We start from the raw sequence: 17,372 nt of genomic DNA on the forward strand, positions 1-17,372 counted from the left end.
ATACACACAAATGTTGCCCGTATGAGTTCACGATTATGTCAATGAGATTTTGCCTTTGGAGTTTATAGATTGAGTTATAATATTAATTATAAAAAAAGAATTCAAACTCAAAAAATATTTATTGTTTGTAAGAGTTTACATGATAAGGTCCTTAGGGTATCATTTTAACTTGTGCATCCTTATCCTATACACTTTTGAGGATCAGGATGCTCAGACAATATTTCAGACATCTGAATTTGTACTAAAATTTGCCTATATACAGGCCCAACTCAAGACATAGGCCATTATGACCTATGCATAAAGCCCCAATATTATTGGGGCTCATTGATTAAATAATTAAGTAAAAACATTAACAAAAATTAAATTAAGTCATTAATATTAATTAATGATAGTATACACATTAATAAATATCATGCTAACTCACATCTTATCAATTAATTCATTATTTTTATTTAGACATTACATGTATCCTTATTTCCTCATAGTTACCATTAGTAAAGATTTTTATTTTATTTAATCTTATTTCCTGATAATTACACTTAGTTAAGATATTATTCTATTTAATTATATATCTTATAAAACTAATAAACTCTTTCCTTCTCAATATCTCTAAAAAAAACTCTAATTGTTTTTTTTTTTTGCCTATTTCTTTTCTCCTCATTAATTTTGTATGTTTATATTCTCTTGCCAGTGTTTTTTTTCTTTTCTTATCAATAATTTTGTACGTTTATGCTCTCTTGCCAGTGATACTCTTAGAGAACGCCCTTCTCCTCCCTCGCTGATAATATTATTTCTCACTCTTTCTTTTTCTTCATAATAACATGAATTAGAGATTTTTTTTATCCATACAACGTAAAGTAAAATGTTTCATAAAAAAATAAAATTAATAAAGTTTTATTTACATTCAATGTTTCAAAAAGATTAAATAATTTAACCGTGTTAAAAGAATTATCTAAATATTAGCGAGAAAACTAAATTTTATATAAAAATAATATTTTATTTTTTAAAAGTAAATCAAAATTTTTTAAACCGGTCATTCTCAATCCCAAATTCAAATGAAATTTTTTTTTTTTAAAAAAAAAAGTATATTAAAAAATAATTTAATTTATTTTTGCCTAGGGCTTAGGAGAATCTTGAGACGGCAGTGCCTATATATATATATATAATTTTTTTATAAAACACATTAAAATAACATAATGGAATTCTACTGGTATTTAGAAAATTATTTATGATCGTGGATTAGGGTCCAAAAGGCCACGTGGTGAGGGTAGGAATTTTTATTAAGGAAGTCGTTTTAAGATTTTTATTAAGGAATTTTGTATCACATTATTACATTGATTGTACCCCGAAATGAATATAAATCCTACGGGTATCCAACTAACAGATTTTATATAACCTCATCTTACCCTTAATTAATTTGATAATCGGCTATTTAAGAAAATAGCGGTGAGAGAGCCTGAAAATTAATATAAAATTCATAATATATAAGAAATTTTTTTACATGGTATAAAATAGTATACCTCGATAAACATATTAATTCATGATGTCATGTCAAATAAAGGAATACTAGTGACGCAGTGATCGCGATGCTACTACGGCAGGCATGGGATTCGGTCGTGAGGCCGAGCTCTGGACCCACCACGAGAAGCGCTGCTTCCACCTTCTCCAGCGAATCCCTTCCCTTCCCGCCTCCGCCCTCCTCCAAATACACGCTTCCCTCCTCCGCCGCGGCGCCATCCATGCCAGCCTCTCCCTCCTCACCCGCCTCATCACCGCCTTCTCCGACCTCGCCGTCCTCGCCTCCCCCCTCGCCTCGGAGTCCCTCCTCCGCCACGCTCGCCGCCTCTTCGACGCCTGCCCCGAGCGCGACGCTTTCATCTGCAGCTCCTTCCTCCGCGCCCTATCCCGAAACCGCGGGTTCCGGGAGTCTATCGCTCTCTACAGAGACCTCCTCACTGCGCCGCCCTCGCACTTCCCGGACGATCACACCTTCCCCTTCCTCCTCAAAGCCTGCGCCTCGCTTCCAGGCGACGCTTCGGAGCACGGAGAAGGTTCCCAGATCCACGCCCACGTCGTCAAGATGGGATTTCGCGGTCACGCCTTCGCGTCCACCGCCTTGGTCGACATGTACGCGAAGCGTGGCGACATGGCGTCCGCGCGGAAAGTGTTCGATGATATGCCTCAGAAGAGTCTCCCGTCGTGGACCTCGATGACGGTCGGCTACGCGAGAAGTGGCGACGTGGGCGCTGCCATTGACTTGTTTCAGCTGATGCCGGATAAGGATACGGCCGCCGTGAATGCGATGATGGATGTTTTCGTCAAGCGAGGTGACATGGTTTCTGCGAGAAGGCTGTTCGACGAAACGCCTGACAGAAATGTGATATCATGGACGAACTTGATCTGTGGATATTGCAAGATCGGCGACATGGAGGCTGCTGGTGCGTTGTTCGATGAAATGCCGGAGAGGAACCTCCACTCTTGGAACACGATGATTGGGGGTTATTGTCAGAATCGGCAGCCGCAGCGGTCACTGAAATTATTCCGAGAGCTGCAGAGCGGTTGCTGCCCCGCGCAGCCTGATGCAGTAACCCTCGTCAGTGTCCTCCCTGCCGTTGCCGATTTGGGCGCCATTGATCTTGGCAGGTGGATCCATAACTATGCTCGAAGGAACGGGCTAGACCGGGCGATCACTGTTTCTACTGCATTGATCGACATGTACGCGAAATGCGGGGAAATCAGCGAGGCACGTAGAGTGTTCAATCAAATGCCAAGAACTGAGCCGCCCGCCTGGAACTCCATGATCCACGGTCTCGCTCTCAACGGCCGAGCAACCGACGCACTCAACATGTTTAATGAAATGCGTAAGCGTGGAGTCCGCCCGAATGAGGTCACGGCAATGGGCGTGTTGTCCGCTTGCAACCACGGTGGGCTCGTGGACGAAGCCAAGAGGTGGTTCGACGAGATGGAGGCACTTCATATCGAACGAAGGATCGACCACTATGGTTGCATGGTAGACCTGTTGGGGAGAAGTGGTTTCCTCGAGGAAGCGGAGAAGTTGATGTCCGAAATGCCTTGTCTTCCAAACGGGATCATACTGAGCTCATTGCTGAATGCTTGTGTGATCCATGAGGACGTCGAGAGGGCCGAGCGAGCTCTGAGGAAGGCGAATGAGGTCGAACCATGGAACACAAGCAACTACGTGATGATGAGGAATTTGTATGCGAGATTGAAGAGGTGGAAGGATGTGGAAAGGATCAAGGGAGAATTGAGGAGATTTGGGGGGAAAAGAGAGGCTGGTTGTAGTGTGATTGAGGTTGCCAGTTGTGTTCGGGAGTTTGTTTCAGGTGATCAGTTCCACCCTGAGTGGAAGAACATATACAGTGTGCTTGGGGAGCTGCTGCAGCTGCAAAATGAAGGCCAGGAAGAAGAAGATCAGGAGCTTGAGCTCGATGCTGTGAGCACGGCCAACGCACATCTTTTGCTGTGCGTTGAGGCAACAATTCATCATTGATTCTTTTTTATTTAATTCATTGACATATTGTTCATTGTTCATTGTTCATTGAGGGCAACAATTCATATTTTGCTGTCCCCTCGGGACGGTGCGATGGTTAAAGCATAAAAAGTTGCCACATGAGATTTTGGGGTCAAAACTCGACGTGACTGAGCATAACCTCTTCCATGTCTTAGCCATTTGCACTAATGACTAGTAGTCACCCGTGATTACACATGAAGTGTTGTCATCAATGAGGTCTGAGGTTCGAATCTCAGTAAAGTCGAGATAAATATCTCTCTTATGTGTTAGTCAATATTTCAAAGGTTAGTAGTCATTCATGATTTATTTTTTTCTGTTCGTCTTGGGACGGATTGACGGGCGCTGGGATGAATGTATTATTATTATTATTTTTTTTTGCCACCATTGATAAATTGGTCTTATGATTCTGATTTATTTTGATAATCCATAAAAATTTTATTTTTTAAAACGGTCGGTCACTTTTCGAATTAATCGCCGAATATTTGGTGTAAATTAAAAAATATATAAATAAATTAGTAAAGCTATGTTTATATGTGGTCAACATGTTTGGCACCATTCCTTTTCTAATTTAGAAAATTTAATTATCTACAAATTAAATAGATAATGGAAAATTCGAATCCCTCTTGTAGGTGTCCACGTGTCATCTTCGCGCTCACGGCATCGCTAAAAAGCTTGTTTCCTGTCGCGGTGAGACGCTGGAACCAGCCTAGGCTCATCCCCTCCGCCTCTCCCTTCTGCTTTCCGCTCCAAAATTAAACAAAAGCTTCCACCTCGTCTCTCTGCTTCCCTTCCATCGGCGAAGGAGCGGGCGGCGGGGTACCTCCACAGCGCCACGCGTTCCCGCTGGCCCGTTCTCCTGGTCTCCCGCCTCCGGTGGTGGCCCGGTGCGATTGTTGTTGACGGCAATGCGCATGAAGAATTAGGTCGCCCGGCCTCTTTCGCTCTTCTTTCGCCGGATCCGGTTTAATATGCCCTCAATCGTTGCGAAATCTTCCTGCCCGAAGACGTTAATCGATGGGGACGTCAATGACAATGGAGGCAGCGGCAAGACGCATATCTACTTGAACATTTACGATATCTCGCCGGTGAATAACTATCTGTATTGTTTTGGGCTAGGGATCTTCCATTCTGGGATTGAAGGTGCGTCTTTAATGGCTTAAATTTGATACAATCCTTACTATTTTCATTCCAACGAGGAACCAAAATTTGGCACTGTATTCCTTCGTATAAACATTGATCAATTTCCCTTTCATATCTGTTGCAAATTGCATATGCTATGGATTTAAATTAGTTGAATTTCATCAAATGATGATGCCTCATGAATGTTGGAAAATATGCATCACAAACGCCCAAACCTTTTAGGTTCAGCAACTTCTTAGATTAAAACTAATTTGCTCTTCTTTTTTCTTATTTTGATAGGTCAACCACTGTTAATTAATTTCATCAAATGTTGATTCTAGATGAATTTGGTAAAATGCATCACAAAATCATAAATCTTTCTGGTCCAACAACTTCTTTGAATAATACTAATTTGCTCTTCCTTTTTCCTATTGAGATAGTTCAATCACTATAAATTTATTTTTTCAAATAATGAGGCCTACTGAATATTGAAATAATGTATCAAATACTCACAAATCTTAGGCTCAAAAACTTGTTATAATGTTACTTTCTTATAATGTCACAAATCTAATTTATTTCTTGATGTGCATATGAATTTGTCAAAATTAACGTGTGTGTGTATATATATGTCCCTTTTAATAATTGTTCTTAAAATTGTTGCTTATGTTGGTTAATTAAGAATCATTTGCCAAACATTGTGGTGATTCCTTGATGACTTCTTATTTGATCTAAGAACACTATGATTTCCTCTGATGAAAGATGGTCCATCTTTATCTTGGCATATCGAAATACTTTGTTGCATTCTACCCACCTGAGTTTAACAAATTGTCTTCTTACGAATTTCATAAACATTGTACCTGTTTATGAGACATGACATCCCATATCTTTTCTTTAAATTACTTTTCTCAGTTTTGATTTTCTTTATAAAATTGAATTCCTTCAACCTGTAAGTAGTATAGCCTTTTACATATCACCTTGATGGAAATTAATGCATAAAGGAGTATATTCTTAAAACAATAGGTGGGTAAGGATTTCAGTAATGTCATCATCATCAACTTCAAGACTTTTTTTTTCCAACTATTCAGAGCCGGATACAGAGCACTTATGCCTTTATTTAGTTCTAAGCAAATCTATATTACTAATACTGGATAATGATGCTAAATGTATTATTGCGGATGTGTAAAGTGCTACAGAAATTGCAAGGTGAGAAATGAAGATGATTTATATACAATAATTTTCCATCAAATCTAAGTGCATTTAGTATTTGTTCATTTTTTTTAAGATCATGAATTCAATCCCTTGTAAAATTCATTCTGCCTATTTTGCACTCATGGCTTTGTGTCCTATAGCTCCATAATTCTTTTCTTAATTTTGTTTGTGAAGCTCATGGCACAGAATATGGATTCGGAGCTCATGAGTTTTCGATGAGTGGGGTGTTTGAAGTGGAGCCTAAAAGCTGTCCTGGATTTTCATTCAGACGAGCTGTGTGGTTGGGCACGACTAATATGTCTCGCTCTGAATTTCGCTTATTTATGGAAGATCTTTCTGAGAAGTACTATGGTGATACCTACCATTTGATTGCTAAGAACTGCAACCATTTTACGGACGAAGTAAGCAAGCAGCTAACAGGGAAATGGATTCCAGGTTGGGTGAATCGACTCGCTAAACTAGGTTAGTATCCTGATCCAAAAACATATTATCTAGTCCAAAATATTGAGACATTAAATGATGCGGGGATTGGGAAGTTTTAGGATCATGTTGCAGCTGCATTCTCCCACAAACCATTCGGGCAGGTACACTGGGAGAGTTACCACCTCGACTATCTTCTTCTGGTGAGTCTGTAAACAATTTTTATACAGTTTACCTTTTCTTTTGCTTCTCTGAAACTAAATTCATTTACTTTTGATCTTCAAATTTTCTTTTGATATTTATATGTTTTAAAAAAAAACTATTTACAGATGGATCAGATATATTCGATTTATCATCCTTAGATGAATTCGTGGAAGATGCATCACCTTTTAAAGAAACAAAGCAATGATTTTGTGCATTCAGATGACAAGCAAACCAAAAAAGAATTGATAGAAGCCAAGTGATTTGTTTTTAGCTTGTTTCCTTGTCTTCGTATTAATTTGCAAAGAAAAAACAAACTGTTTGGTTGCTCTTGTTCATGGCTGATGTTTCAGAATTTAAAGTCTTCATCATCTGTGGCGATTGCAATATTTTGTAAATCTTCAGTCTACTTTCCAATACATTGCATTTGATTGTTGGTTCCACTCTCTTCATAAGTCCTAGTGGCACCAAGTGGGCTTTGCATACAAAGGATAAATAAAAAAATAATTTAACAAAATTTTATGGATAAATAATTAGCAATTTTTTTTTTCAAATTCTAGACACCCACAAACGTTATTTTAAAGAAATGAGGATAGAATATCTGTAATTATGTCCAATCATAAGCTGTTTGCTGTATTTATCCAAACAGACATATCATGTACCAAGGGGCTTCCATCACAATCATCTATCCGTTGATCTGAGAGTTTGCGATTACGAAAATCGTCGATTTCGTTATCTATTTCTAGAACGAAACGTCGTACATATTCTTTTGCCCACTTAAAAGTTGCCACGTATGAGCGTTGTCCCATAGCTTTTTCGTAAGCAACCTTCGACCCGCCCACGACCAAGGAGAGAAAACACACCCCTTACGCCTCCGTCTTTCTCCTTGCTCCTTCTGCATTAGGGTTTGCTACCTCTCACTCGATCCGCTCGTGCGATCTTGTTCTCGTTCGGCGATCGAGGAGATGGACGAGGGGAGCAATAGCACCACTAGCTTCCCCAAGTCCCACGTTCGCGGCGGTGGCGGCGGCCTCTTCCCCCTCGGTACGCCAGCCTTCTCTAGCTGCCAGTCGGCTTCCACTAGTGGCAGCGCCGGCTCGCCCTCCAGCAGGAGTGAAATAGTGGCAACGACTCCCGCCAGCGAGAATACCTTGGTCAGGCTGAACCACCTCGATATCCACGGGGACGGCGAGGGGACGCCCGAAGGAGCCGTGAGGTGAGGGGTTTGTTGGATATTTTCAGGCGAATTGTTTGAAACCGTTAATAATTTGCTAATCCATAAAAGTAATTTGCAGTGACAGAGAAGGAAAATTTTTTTTGGTGCTAGTGGGTGTGAATAATTGGGCATGATGTGGTTCTGTTTTGTTGGGAACAAATGAGAATTTAGAAGAATGCATCATTAATGAAATTCCATATACGATTATACTCCTGAATTTGTTCAAATGACATAACTCCTGCCACTCACATTGCAAAAGATAAAAACCCTCCATTTACTTTGTTGCTGCTGAATATTTCTAATTGGAAAGTATATTGCGCTGTACTTTTTGTTAATCCGTATTCTATTTAATATTAGTAGATCAAAATTCATCATGCCGAGGAACTTTTATTGGGATTGACCAAGCGTGTATTTTGCAGTGGCAAAAAGAAAAAACGGAGTTCTAGGGCTGTTTCAGGTGATAAAAGTGGCAGGGGTCTTCGGCAATTCAGCATGAAAGGTAATTGTATACTTAGTGACAATGTTTATTTTCTACGATCCACACATTCTACAAGATTCATGATATCAAGAAAAGGCAGCAATCAGAAGTTTTGACCAGCTTAGCTGTAATGTTTTCTGTATTAGATGTTATGAAAATGGAAAGCAGTATGTTTTCACTGACACTGTTGGGTTTATTGTTCCCTTTTTAAACATTATTCACACTTGTTCATTCTTTTTTTTTTTTTTGCCATCTCTATATGCTCAGTTTGTGAGAAAGTTGAAAGCAAGGGGCGAACTACTTATAACGAGGTTAGCTTTACCTTAGTGAATTTACTGTTCTGCTTCTGTTTCCAATATTAATAATCTTTTATTATTAAAATTTGCATTATTTGTCTTTCATTCGATCTTTTCCTCTTGAAGACACCAAACTATATAAATGTACCTATCAGTTAACAGATACTAGTAATGCTGATCTCATATATTAAGTATTGTAGATTCCTTAGGCAAGTGAGGGCTATAATGATTGGGGCTGGATTTTGGGCTCCATGGATCATGTTGTAAATTTCCCGACTGATTTACTGCTCAAAGAATTTAGGTTTAGTTTTATCTGCTTTGCCCAAGAAGGATGTCTGAAAACAATCCTTCGGTTTGTGCAGTTTAGGTGTCCTCACTACTGCCTGTGTTGCCAACTCATATACTTTCAATGATCCTAGAATCTGATTACATGACAATCTTTTTGTTGTGTTTTTATCATTTCCATGCTCTACACAGTTGCTTCTACTTTTTTTAAGAAATGAATGATGAGGGTATTAATGTCTAACACGGAGTGTTGGATGTTCAACATTGGTACAGAGTGGTTAGCTGAAGAATGAATAGCATAAGTTATTTGATGTTAAGAAATCCCTGCTCTGTTTATAGTGCTTTATTTCTTTGAGGTGTATTTGCTTGACTTTGCTTCTTGAAGCCTTATCTTTTCCTTAAATTCATTTTTCAGGTTGCAGATGAACTTGTCACTGAATTTACAAATCCACAAAATAATCCAGGATCTCAAGATCAGGTACTTGGCAATGCATCAGAGCTATTTAAGATTTTCTGTTTTGTTTACTTTGTTTGAATAGCTTGATCTTTGGAAATGCATTATCTAATATCTATTACTGAAGCAGCAGCAATATGATGAGAAGAACATACGGCGAAGGGTATATGATGCACTAAATGTTCTCATGGCTATGGATATTATCTCTAAAGATAAAAAGGAGATACATTGGAAAGGTTTACCTCGAACTAGTCTAAATGATATTGAAGAATTAAAGGTTTGCTCTTGTTTATACTTCAACCACTGTTTGCATCATGTTACTGAGATTTTCAGCATCGATAGCCTTATAATATGGCTTAAAATACTGATTTGTAATTCCATATTCTGTTACAGGCAGAGAGAATTGGATTGAGGAGTAGAATTGATAAGAAAACTGCATATTTGCAAGAGTTGCATGATCAAGTATGACCTTTTGCTAATAATTAATATTTACTGCCAATTGCAAATGGCGTTTGAGTGCCAAATTATCTTTATCAATTCCCAATTAGACATCCTTTTCTAGTTTGAAGAAATTGTATATATCTGATATGGTAGTTATATTGACACCTCTATTGTTCAATGGAAGAAACATATTACTCATGCCACTCCTGTTATCTCTAGTAATTTCTTTTATAGTGTTCATTTCCATTTACCAAGCATTTGATTACTATGAGGAGTCCACATAATTAAAAAAATTTTAAGTCATCTATAATTAGCAATACCAGAAACTAACAAGGCTAAACAAATGGTATAAAATCTACCATTCTCAAATAATAATTAAAGGTGTTCCTATGGGGTAAGGTATCATCACCATGTCATTTTCGTATACCATGTATTAAAAACCATCTGAAATGTCTTAATGCCAACCAAATCTCCACACTGAACATGTTATGCTTGTTATTTATTTATTTATTTTAACTTTTAAAATGTCTGGAGTTTGTTCTCTAGCTTACTTCATGATTTAACGATAGTGAGAAGATAATTCAAATCATGCTCTCTTATGGTGAAACATAGTTACCCATTCTCTAAAGATGAATTCAGAAAAATCCATAAAGCTAGCTTATGTAGGAACTTGTTTATCTCTTGTGCTTAGTAATGATTCAATTTCTCCATTTTTTACAGTATGAAGGTCTCCAAAACTTGGTTCAAAGAAATGACAAGTTATATGGATCAGGAAATCTTCCATCTGGTGGCGTTGCTTTACCATTTATCTTGGTTCAGGTACAAGGTTGCATTTTTCTTTCGTGCATCTGCGTTTGAATTTTTTTAATGGTTATTGCAGTCACATTTCACGAATTTGTTGGTAATGTCAAAGTAAGTGGCCAGTTGTTTTTGAATAAATGTTTAAATGGTAATTGCTCATTATTGAAGTGTGGATTTGAGATGCTTATGTTTGAGAACAAATACTAGTCTACTACAGTTCGTTGACATATAATAGATGTATGCAACTTGGTTTCCTCAAGATGCTGATATGAATTCGTGATGTTTTGCCTATGTATATACCCTTCTAATTTGTTAGTCATCAAATACTAAAGCTTAATTGTCATTTTGAATTCTTATGGATATTTTGTAGCATTTCTAGAATACACCACATTTGTGTTCTTTTGTGCTTTTATGGAATATAAATGTTAAAACATCTGGAGGATGTATCGTAAGATCATGCATGCTTCTTTTCACTAGAGACAATATCGGCCAAGGTATAAAGATTCTTGGAATTGCTATTGCAATTTGGGCACATGATAAGCTAATATTTTCTTTTAAATGATGACTAACAGACTCGTCCACATGCTACGGTTGAGGTAGAAATTTCAGAAGATATGCAACTTGTACATTTTGACTTCAACAGGTAACGTTATATATATCTTACGAGCTGCTTTCTCATCAAAAACTGACTTTTCATTTTTATATTCTTGATGTTCTTGAGTAGAAAAATGGAATATTAATGATGATTATCAAGTGGTTCTGAGCAGCTCTTGCTCCAATGCTCTCCTTAACTCGTTTCAAAACTTAGATCATTCACACATCAACCATTATCTGGTTCACTGATTTTGCTGTAACTTTAAACTGCAGTACCCCGTTTGAGCTACATGATGATTCTTACGTGGTTAAAGCAATGGGATTGTGCATGCGAGAAAAAAATGATGGTTCTCTAGCACCTTGCTCTGATGGAGGTGATGGCTCGAGCGTGATAGGTGCTAGTCAGAAGCACTCCTCACCATCTTCTAGAGCTAATTCTATGACCAGAGTTTTAGCTTCTCCTCCTAAACCTGGGATTCTAAAATCGCGTGTGAAGAATGAACATTAATCTCAAAAGTTTACAGCTTTCTCATTGTTGCCTCTTGTTATCAAGTGCCATTTTCTTCACAAGGTAAATATAAATAAGTCGATAAGCTGGGGAAATTAATTGGGTTTGTTTGCTAACTTAGTCTTTTTAACAAGTCGGGATGGTCGCTTAGGGTTCAACAGCTGCCTGATTTGTGGTTCTCAGGCATTTCCATCTTCCCATATGGTAATGTATTCGTACCGTTTCTCCCTTCTTGCAATACTTTCCTTATGAGTAGTTTATATAGGAAGTAGTTCTGGTACTCAATTACCTTGACCATTTGTATGCACTGGAAGGAAGCCATTTAATTGTGTAGATTTGTATTAAGAAAATTGGATTAAAGGAGATCTTAAAATTCCATGTTATTGGTATTTTACCTTTTTATACGAATTCAATAGCTTATCTAATTAGTCCATTGAAAAAGGTGTTTAATGTTTGCGAATTTACTTCATGGTTTATTTATTTATTTTTATTTTATCTTGTATAATTTAGAATATTATAAAAAATAGAAATAAATATTACATCTATTAAATTATTTTATCTTATCTAAGCAATAATTTAGAAGGGTAAAATAGTACACCCCGCTCAAGAATCTAAAAGTAACTTATTGTAGTAGGTCACTCTCGTGGAAAATTAATTTAATTTTTTATATTGGATGATAAATTGATAAAGATAGATACTATATTTGATTTTAGTTAAAAAAATCGAGAAAGATATGTTTTTTAATATTACCAGTCCAAGGTATTTATAGAAGATTTTTTAATTGTAATATTGTCAATTTTAAAATATGGGACTAGAGATGAACAATCATTGAACCAATTAAATTGAAACGACTGAATTTTGTCTGAACTGATCAAATTTTTTCTGAACTAATCAAATCAATCAAATTTTTAAAAAAAATTGAATTGACTGAATTGATAAAACATCTGTTAATTCAATTCTTGATAAAAATAATAAAATTTTTCAGTTTGATTTGGTTTGGTTTGGTTCGGTTCGGTTCAACTCATAATATTAGTTTGGTTTGGTTCTAGTTTGATTTGGTTCAATTGATAAAATTAATTTAATCGGTTTAACTTTTTCCGAACTAACTTAATCGACTAAACTTTTAAAAAAAATTGAACCAACCGAATCAATAAAACATCGGTTAATTTGATTTTGACTTAAATAACTGAATTTTTTTGTTTGATTTGGTTTGGTTTAGTTTCGATTTAGTTTGGTTTGATTTTGATTTGGTTTGATTCAACTCATAATATCAATTCGGTTTGGTTCCATTTTGATTCGATTTGGTTTGGTTCAACTCATAATATTAGTTTAACCGAATTTTAATTTTCAAAATTAAAACATTATGTTGGCGCAGCGGGGCCGGCAAGAGGGAAGGGGTGAATTGCCTGAAATAGGAAAATAAAACCCTTCCTCGTTCTTCAACTCAGATTATTAGCACATTTATATAAATGAAATTAAGTAACTAATAAATCAAAAAGACACAAAGAGATTATTTGGTTACAATGTAGGTGGTTGTTAATCCAAGGCAAAAGAAAGCGCTGAAAAATCTCCTTCGTGTAGGCGGAGAAACTAATTACACTCTTAAAAAGTTCAGGAATGTGCTAAGAAATGAAAGCTAGAGTTGATACCTATTTCTTAGGTCCAGGGGTCTTTTTATAGCCCCTGGAAAATCTTATCCGAAGGCTGAAGGCGTCTTCCATAGGGCTGGAAGGTGACTCTAGCAAGACGCTCGTGGATAAAACTTTATCCACGGCTAACGACTCATTTCAGCCTGGTCGAAGGCGTCTTCCATAGCCTTGGAAGACGCCTCCGCACTGTTCATCGAAGGTGCCTTCCAGCCATAAAAGGCGTCTTCCACAGAAGGTGCGGAGGCGCCTTCAACAGCCTTTGAAGACACCTCCAGCAGCACTTACAGCTCCATTTCGCTCCTTTGCTGCTGCGATCTTCTAGGTGATTTCGGCCACCGGAATAGGGCTCACCTGAATCCAATTTCGGCCTTCTCCTCGAGCAGACTTCCGCTCCGGCTTCTTGTCCCTCGAACATCACATGCGTTCTTCTCGTCCACCGGTGTACTCTTCCGCAACCCTTTCGTCCCTCGGATACACCAAGCCCGTCGACTCCCTTTCTGTGTCATCCTTCTCGCTAGCTGCGTCTTCTGTTCGACTTACTATGCTCCTAAGATCCTGCACACTTAGACACAAGGATCAAAATCAAACAAGACCTAACCTAACTTGATTGATCACATCAAAACAACTACGGGGTCCAACAATCTCCCCCTTTTTGATGTGCATCAACCCAAGTTCAAGTTAGGGTAAAAACAATCAAGTAGTAATAAATGAAATTGCAAATAAAACATTTTAAGTATAAAGTTTGCAATAAAAGAAATTGCAACTCTAAGTATAAAATAAACTGATTTATCAAAATTCAGAAAAATAGAGTTAGCAAAATTCAGAATTTAATAAAATTCTAACTCCCCTACTTCCTACTTCCTCTAAACTTACTTATTCCTCCCCTTTTGATCACATCAAAAAATAGAGTAATAATATGAAAATTTTTGACATTAAGTTTTAAGAAATAAGACAAGTAAAAGAAATTTAAAATAATTTCTAAGTTATGAAGTTTTCCAATAATTGGCAAATATTGAAAGCATTATCTTAATTAATTTCACAAGCTTATCAGTTTGTCAATTAAATATTCAATTCAATAATCGGCTCTCAGGCTGTAGCAAGGCAATACGCCTTCTTGGTTATTGGATCATCAACCATTTCTAGACAAAGTCTTTTAAAGAATTTAAACATTTAATTTGTCTGAAAACCTTAAATCCAAGAAAAATGTTTTAATCTAAGTAAGACTTTGGAACTCAATATAGGTTCGTTCCTACTGGGTTAACTAAGAATTTGGGGGGTACATTGTTGGTGCGGGAAGTATCCGACGATCGAACTCAAGTTTTGATAATGGCAAAGGGATTCAAAGTTAAGTTTAATTGTTATCTAATGTGTATGATTGAGTGTTTTAGGAAAGTCCTAGCTGCGGTTAGGCAAGGGGAAAACCCTAGGAGGTGGTAACCCTAGGTCATAGGGGGTGGTAACCCTATGCGGGAAGTCTTGGCGGGTCGGAGCTTCGGGCAAAAATCCTAGGGGGCGGTAACCCTAGGTTAAAATCCTGGTGTCGCGAACCGGGTAGAAGTCTGGATGGGTTGAGGACCGGACATCCAGCATGAAGACCAGAAGCTTAGGATGCTGAGCAAAAGTCCAGTCGGTCTGAAGGACCGAACTGGCAAAAGGTAAACTCTCCTAAGTGGAGTAGGTGAGGACGCGTTCCCCGGAAGAGGGAACAGTAGGCGTCAGTTCGACCTAGGGTTTCCGGTAGAAAATCCAAAGTCAGAACCGGACAGTCCGATGACTGTCAAACTTTATATTTATGATATTAAATGTGCTAACTTTTGTATTGCAGTATATGCTTGTGTTTTGAGTCTAACATGTCTTGCAGGTACAAAAGAACAAGGTTAAGCCTCGGATGAACAGTGTCCGAGGCGCCTCCATAGAGTTTGGAGGCGCCTCGGGTGCAAGGCAGAAGCTGGTTGCGGAGCAGGCTTGGAGGCGCCTCGGAGGGAGCTGGAGACACCTCGAACCAGAGCTTGGAGGCGCCTTGGATTGGATTGGAGGCGCCTTCAAGTGGATGAGTTGCGACCAGTTCAACAATGATCCACGTGGCTGATCCGGAGGCTTGGAGGCGCCTTGGATGAGGTTTGAGGCGCCTCCAACACTGTATAAAAGGGGTGTTCGAGCAGCAACTTAATTCAACGATTTCTAAAGTATTCTTCCACTGCATGCTGCTCAAGAAACGTCCCGGCCAAGCAACGACAAGTTCCTGACGACCCTGAGCTCCAGTTTCTATACTTTTAGTTGTCGGTATAACCTTTTAATTATTCTTTTGTAATACAAATTTATAACCTTGCGCTTTCATAGTGAATTGCCCAAAGTAAACGCTCAACGAGCGTGGGCCTTGGAGTAGGAGTTACCCAAAGCTCCGAACCAAGTAAAACCACTTGGGTCATTCTGTGTGTTTTATTTTTCCGCTGCTATATTCTGAACGTGTTTTACGAATCCGAAACGAGTGAAAGCCACGAGCGCTATTAAACCCCCCTCTAGCGCTTCTCGATCCAACATACATATCCTTTGGGAATTCTTCTAATTTGTCCCTAATGTTTTCTAATGTACCAGTTTAACCTTCCATAAATTCTAAGTTTTGATTTTTGAAAGTTATTTGATTTCAAGCATGCATCTTTTTTTCAAATTATCGATTTGTATTTTAAATTATCATTCTACTTTAAAATTGTTAAATAACTCTAAGGGACATATCTTTGCTAAATTTAATTTCAACTCGGCATTTTATTTTTCTAATTTGATTAAATCTTTAGAAAGAATCTTAATAACTGAAAGGATTGCTTGGGAGATAGAGCACTTACTTCATTTACCTTATGTTCTGATGCTTCCCTTTCATCGCAGCTTTCTTCTTCTGATCCTCCCCCTTCATCAATGCTCATCTCTGAGCTGATTTCATCTTCCACTTGATGGTTGGCCATTAGGGCTAGTCCTGAGAAGGCTTTAACCTCGGACTCAGAGGATGATGAATCGTCCCATGTGGCCTTCAGGGTCTTGTGTTTGGAGGATGTTGGTCTTTTGTATTTTTCCTTTTCCTTCTTCTTTAGCTTAGGGCATTCATCTTTGATGTGTCCTTCTTCGTTGTAGTTGTAGCATCGGATCTTCCTTTTGTTTCGATAATCCCTCTTTGTTTACGATTTAAATTGATTAGATCTAATAAATTTATTGAACTTTCTTACCATTAGGGCTGCTTTGTTTTCATCAATAGATTTGTTGAAGTTTGAATTGTTTATTCTTGCCTTCAGGGCAACATTCTGACTCAGTCCTTTTTTTTGTCCTGCACATCGTGATTCGTGTAATTCGAAAGTAGAGAAAAGACTTTCTAAAGTACTTGCCTCGAGATCCTTGGATATATAGTAGGAGTCTACTATAGATGTCCATTCAAGTGTTCTTGGGAATGTATTTAAAGCATACCTTTATGCGTCCTGATTCGTTATCGTTTCTCCGAGATTTATTAGTCTGGTGATTAGCTCCTTGATTCTTCTATGTAGTTGTACAACTGACTCTCCTTCTTCCATCCGGAGGTTCATTAGTTGATTCCGGAGCACGTCCCGTCTCGCAAGCTTTGCTTCAGAAGTTCCTTTATGCAGTTCCAGGAACTTCTCCCAAAGTTCCTTTGCTGAGTTGTAATCTCCGATTCGATTTACTTCATGGGATGATAGTACGCTGAGTTTGTGGAACTCGACTCATCCGTTTGCTACGAAGTCTGCTTGCTCCTTTTTGGACCAATGATATTTTTCTTTTTCTTCTCCTTGGGGAGTTTTTGGGAGCTACAAAATCATATTTAATTATTAGCAGAATTTCGAAGTTGGTTTTGAAAAATACCTTCATGCGTTTTTTCCATGAGGCGAAATCCCTTTCGAACTTTGGCGGGTAGATCGTTGGTCCGGCCATCGTCTTGATCTTGATGTTTCAGTCGGCGGTTAGTCCTTCTAAGGTGTGGGCTCTGATACCACTTGTTGGCGCAGCGGAGCCGGCAAGAGGGGAGGGGTGAATTGCCTGAAATGGAAAAATAAAATCTTTCCTCGTTCTTCAACTCAGATTAGCAGCACACTTATATTAAATGAAATTAAGTAACTAATAAATCAAAAAGACACAGAGAAATTATTTGGTTACAACCTAGGTGGTTATTA

The 17,372-nt window shown here is 38.1% G+C and overlaps 3 protein-coding genes across 7 annotated transcripts; all 3 read left to right on the forward strand.

Annotated features, from left to right (window-relative positions):
* The first annotated feature begins 1,577 nt into the window (after positions 1–1,577).
* Positions 1,578–3,818, forward strand: LOC122020460 (pentatricopeptide repeat-containing protein At2g44880-like). The gene has a single exon (XM_042578398.1). It carries the CDS (start codon positions 1,604–1,606, stop codon positions 3,509–3,511), a length of 1,908 nt encoding a protein of 635 aa, XP_042434332.1. The 5' UTR covers positions 1,578–1,603; the 3' UTR covers positions 3,512–3,818.
* Positions 3,819–4,090: 272 nt separating this feature from the next.
* LOC122020462 (deSI-like protein At4g17486) lies at positions 4,091–6,880 on the forward strand. Of its 2 annotated transcripts, none has more exons than XM_042578401.1 (4): positions 4,091–4,672; positions 6,035–6,322; positions 6,397–6,483; positions 6,610–6,880. In XM_042578401.1, exons 1-4 carry the CDS (start codon positions 4,501–4,503, stop codon positions 6,687–6,689), a joined length of 627 nt encoding a protein of 208 aa, XP_042434335.1. In that variant the 5' UTR covers positions 4,091–4,500; the 3' UTR covers positions 6,690–6,880. The 2 variants fall into 2 exon arrangements, with proteins under 2 accessions (XP_042434335.1, XP_042434337.1); XM_042578403.1 differs by having other exon boundaries at positions 4,097–4,672; positions 6,403–6,483.
* A 427-nt stretch (positions 6,881–7,307) lies between these two features.
* LOC122020461 (transcription factor-like protein DPB) lies at positions 7,308–11,943 on the forward strand. 4 transcript variants are annotated; one of them, XR_006122231.1, is made up of 10 exons: positions 7,308–7,697; positions 8,117–8,196; positions 8,443–8,486; positions 9,172–9,234; positions 9,341–9,487; positions 9,604–9,672; positions 10,372–10,470; positions 11,025–11,095; positions 11,320–11,617; positions 11,689–11,943. XR_006122231.1 is itself a non-coding variant. In XM_042578399.1 (9 exons), exons 1-9 carry the CDS (start codon positions 7,447–7,449, stop codon positions 11,552–11,554), a joined length of 1,059 nt encoding a protein of 352 aa, XP_042434333.1. In that variant the 5' UTR covers positions 7,308–7,446; the 3' UTR covers positions 11,555–11,943. The 4 variants fall into 4 exon arrangements, 2 of the variants coding, with proteins under 2 accessions (XP_042434333.1, XP_042434334.1); XR_006122232.1 differs by having other exon boundaries at positions 11,706–11,943; XM_042578399.1 differs by having other exon boundaries at positions 11,320–11,943.
* Positions 11,944–17,372: the final 5,429 nt, after the last annotated feature.

Source organism: Zingiber officinale, chromosome 9A (assembly GCF_018446385.1).
Source record: "Zingiber officinale cultivar Zhangliang chromosome 9A, Zo_v1.1, whole genome shotgun sequence".
Classification (NCBI taxonomy): domain Eukaryota; kingdom Viridiplantae; phylum Streptophyta; class Magnoliopsida; order Zingiberales; family Zingiberaceae; genus Zingiber; species Zingiber officinale.

Bases quoted from the DNA above. Each gene is read 5' to 3' on its own strand.
- LOC122020460 (XM_042578398.1), top strand. From the start codon at position 1,604: ATGGGATTCGGTCGTGAGGCCGAGCTCTGGACCCACCACGAGAAGCGC.
- LOC122020462 (XM_042578401.1), top strand. From the start codon at position 4,501: ATGCCCTCAATCGTTGCGAAATCTTCCTGCCCGAAGACGTTAATCGAT. The intron at 6,323-6,396 runs GTTAGTATCCTG...GGGATTGGGAAG, and splicing joins GAATCGACTCGCTAAACTAG to TTTTAGGATCATGTTGCAGC. The intron at 6,484-6,609 runs GTGAGTCTGTAA...AACTATTTACAG, and splicing joins ACCTCGACTATCTTCTTCTG to ATGGATCAGATATATTCGAT.
- LOC122020461 (XM_042578399.1), top strand. From the start codon at position 7,447: ATGGACGAGGGGAGCAATAGCACCACTAGCTTCCCCAAGTCCCACGTT. The intron at 8,197-8,442 runs GTAATTGTATAC...CTATATGCTCAG, and splicing joins TCGGCAATTCAGCATGAAAG to TTTGTGAGAAAGTTGAAAGC. The intron at 10,471-11,024 runs GTACAAGGTTGC...GATGACTAACAG, and splicing joins TACCATTTATCTTGGTTCAG to ACTCGTCCACATGCTACGGT.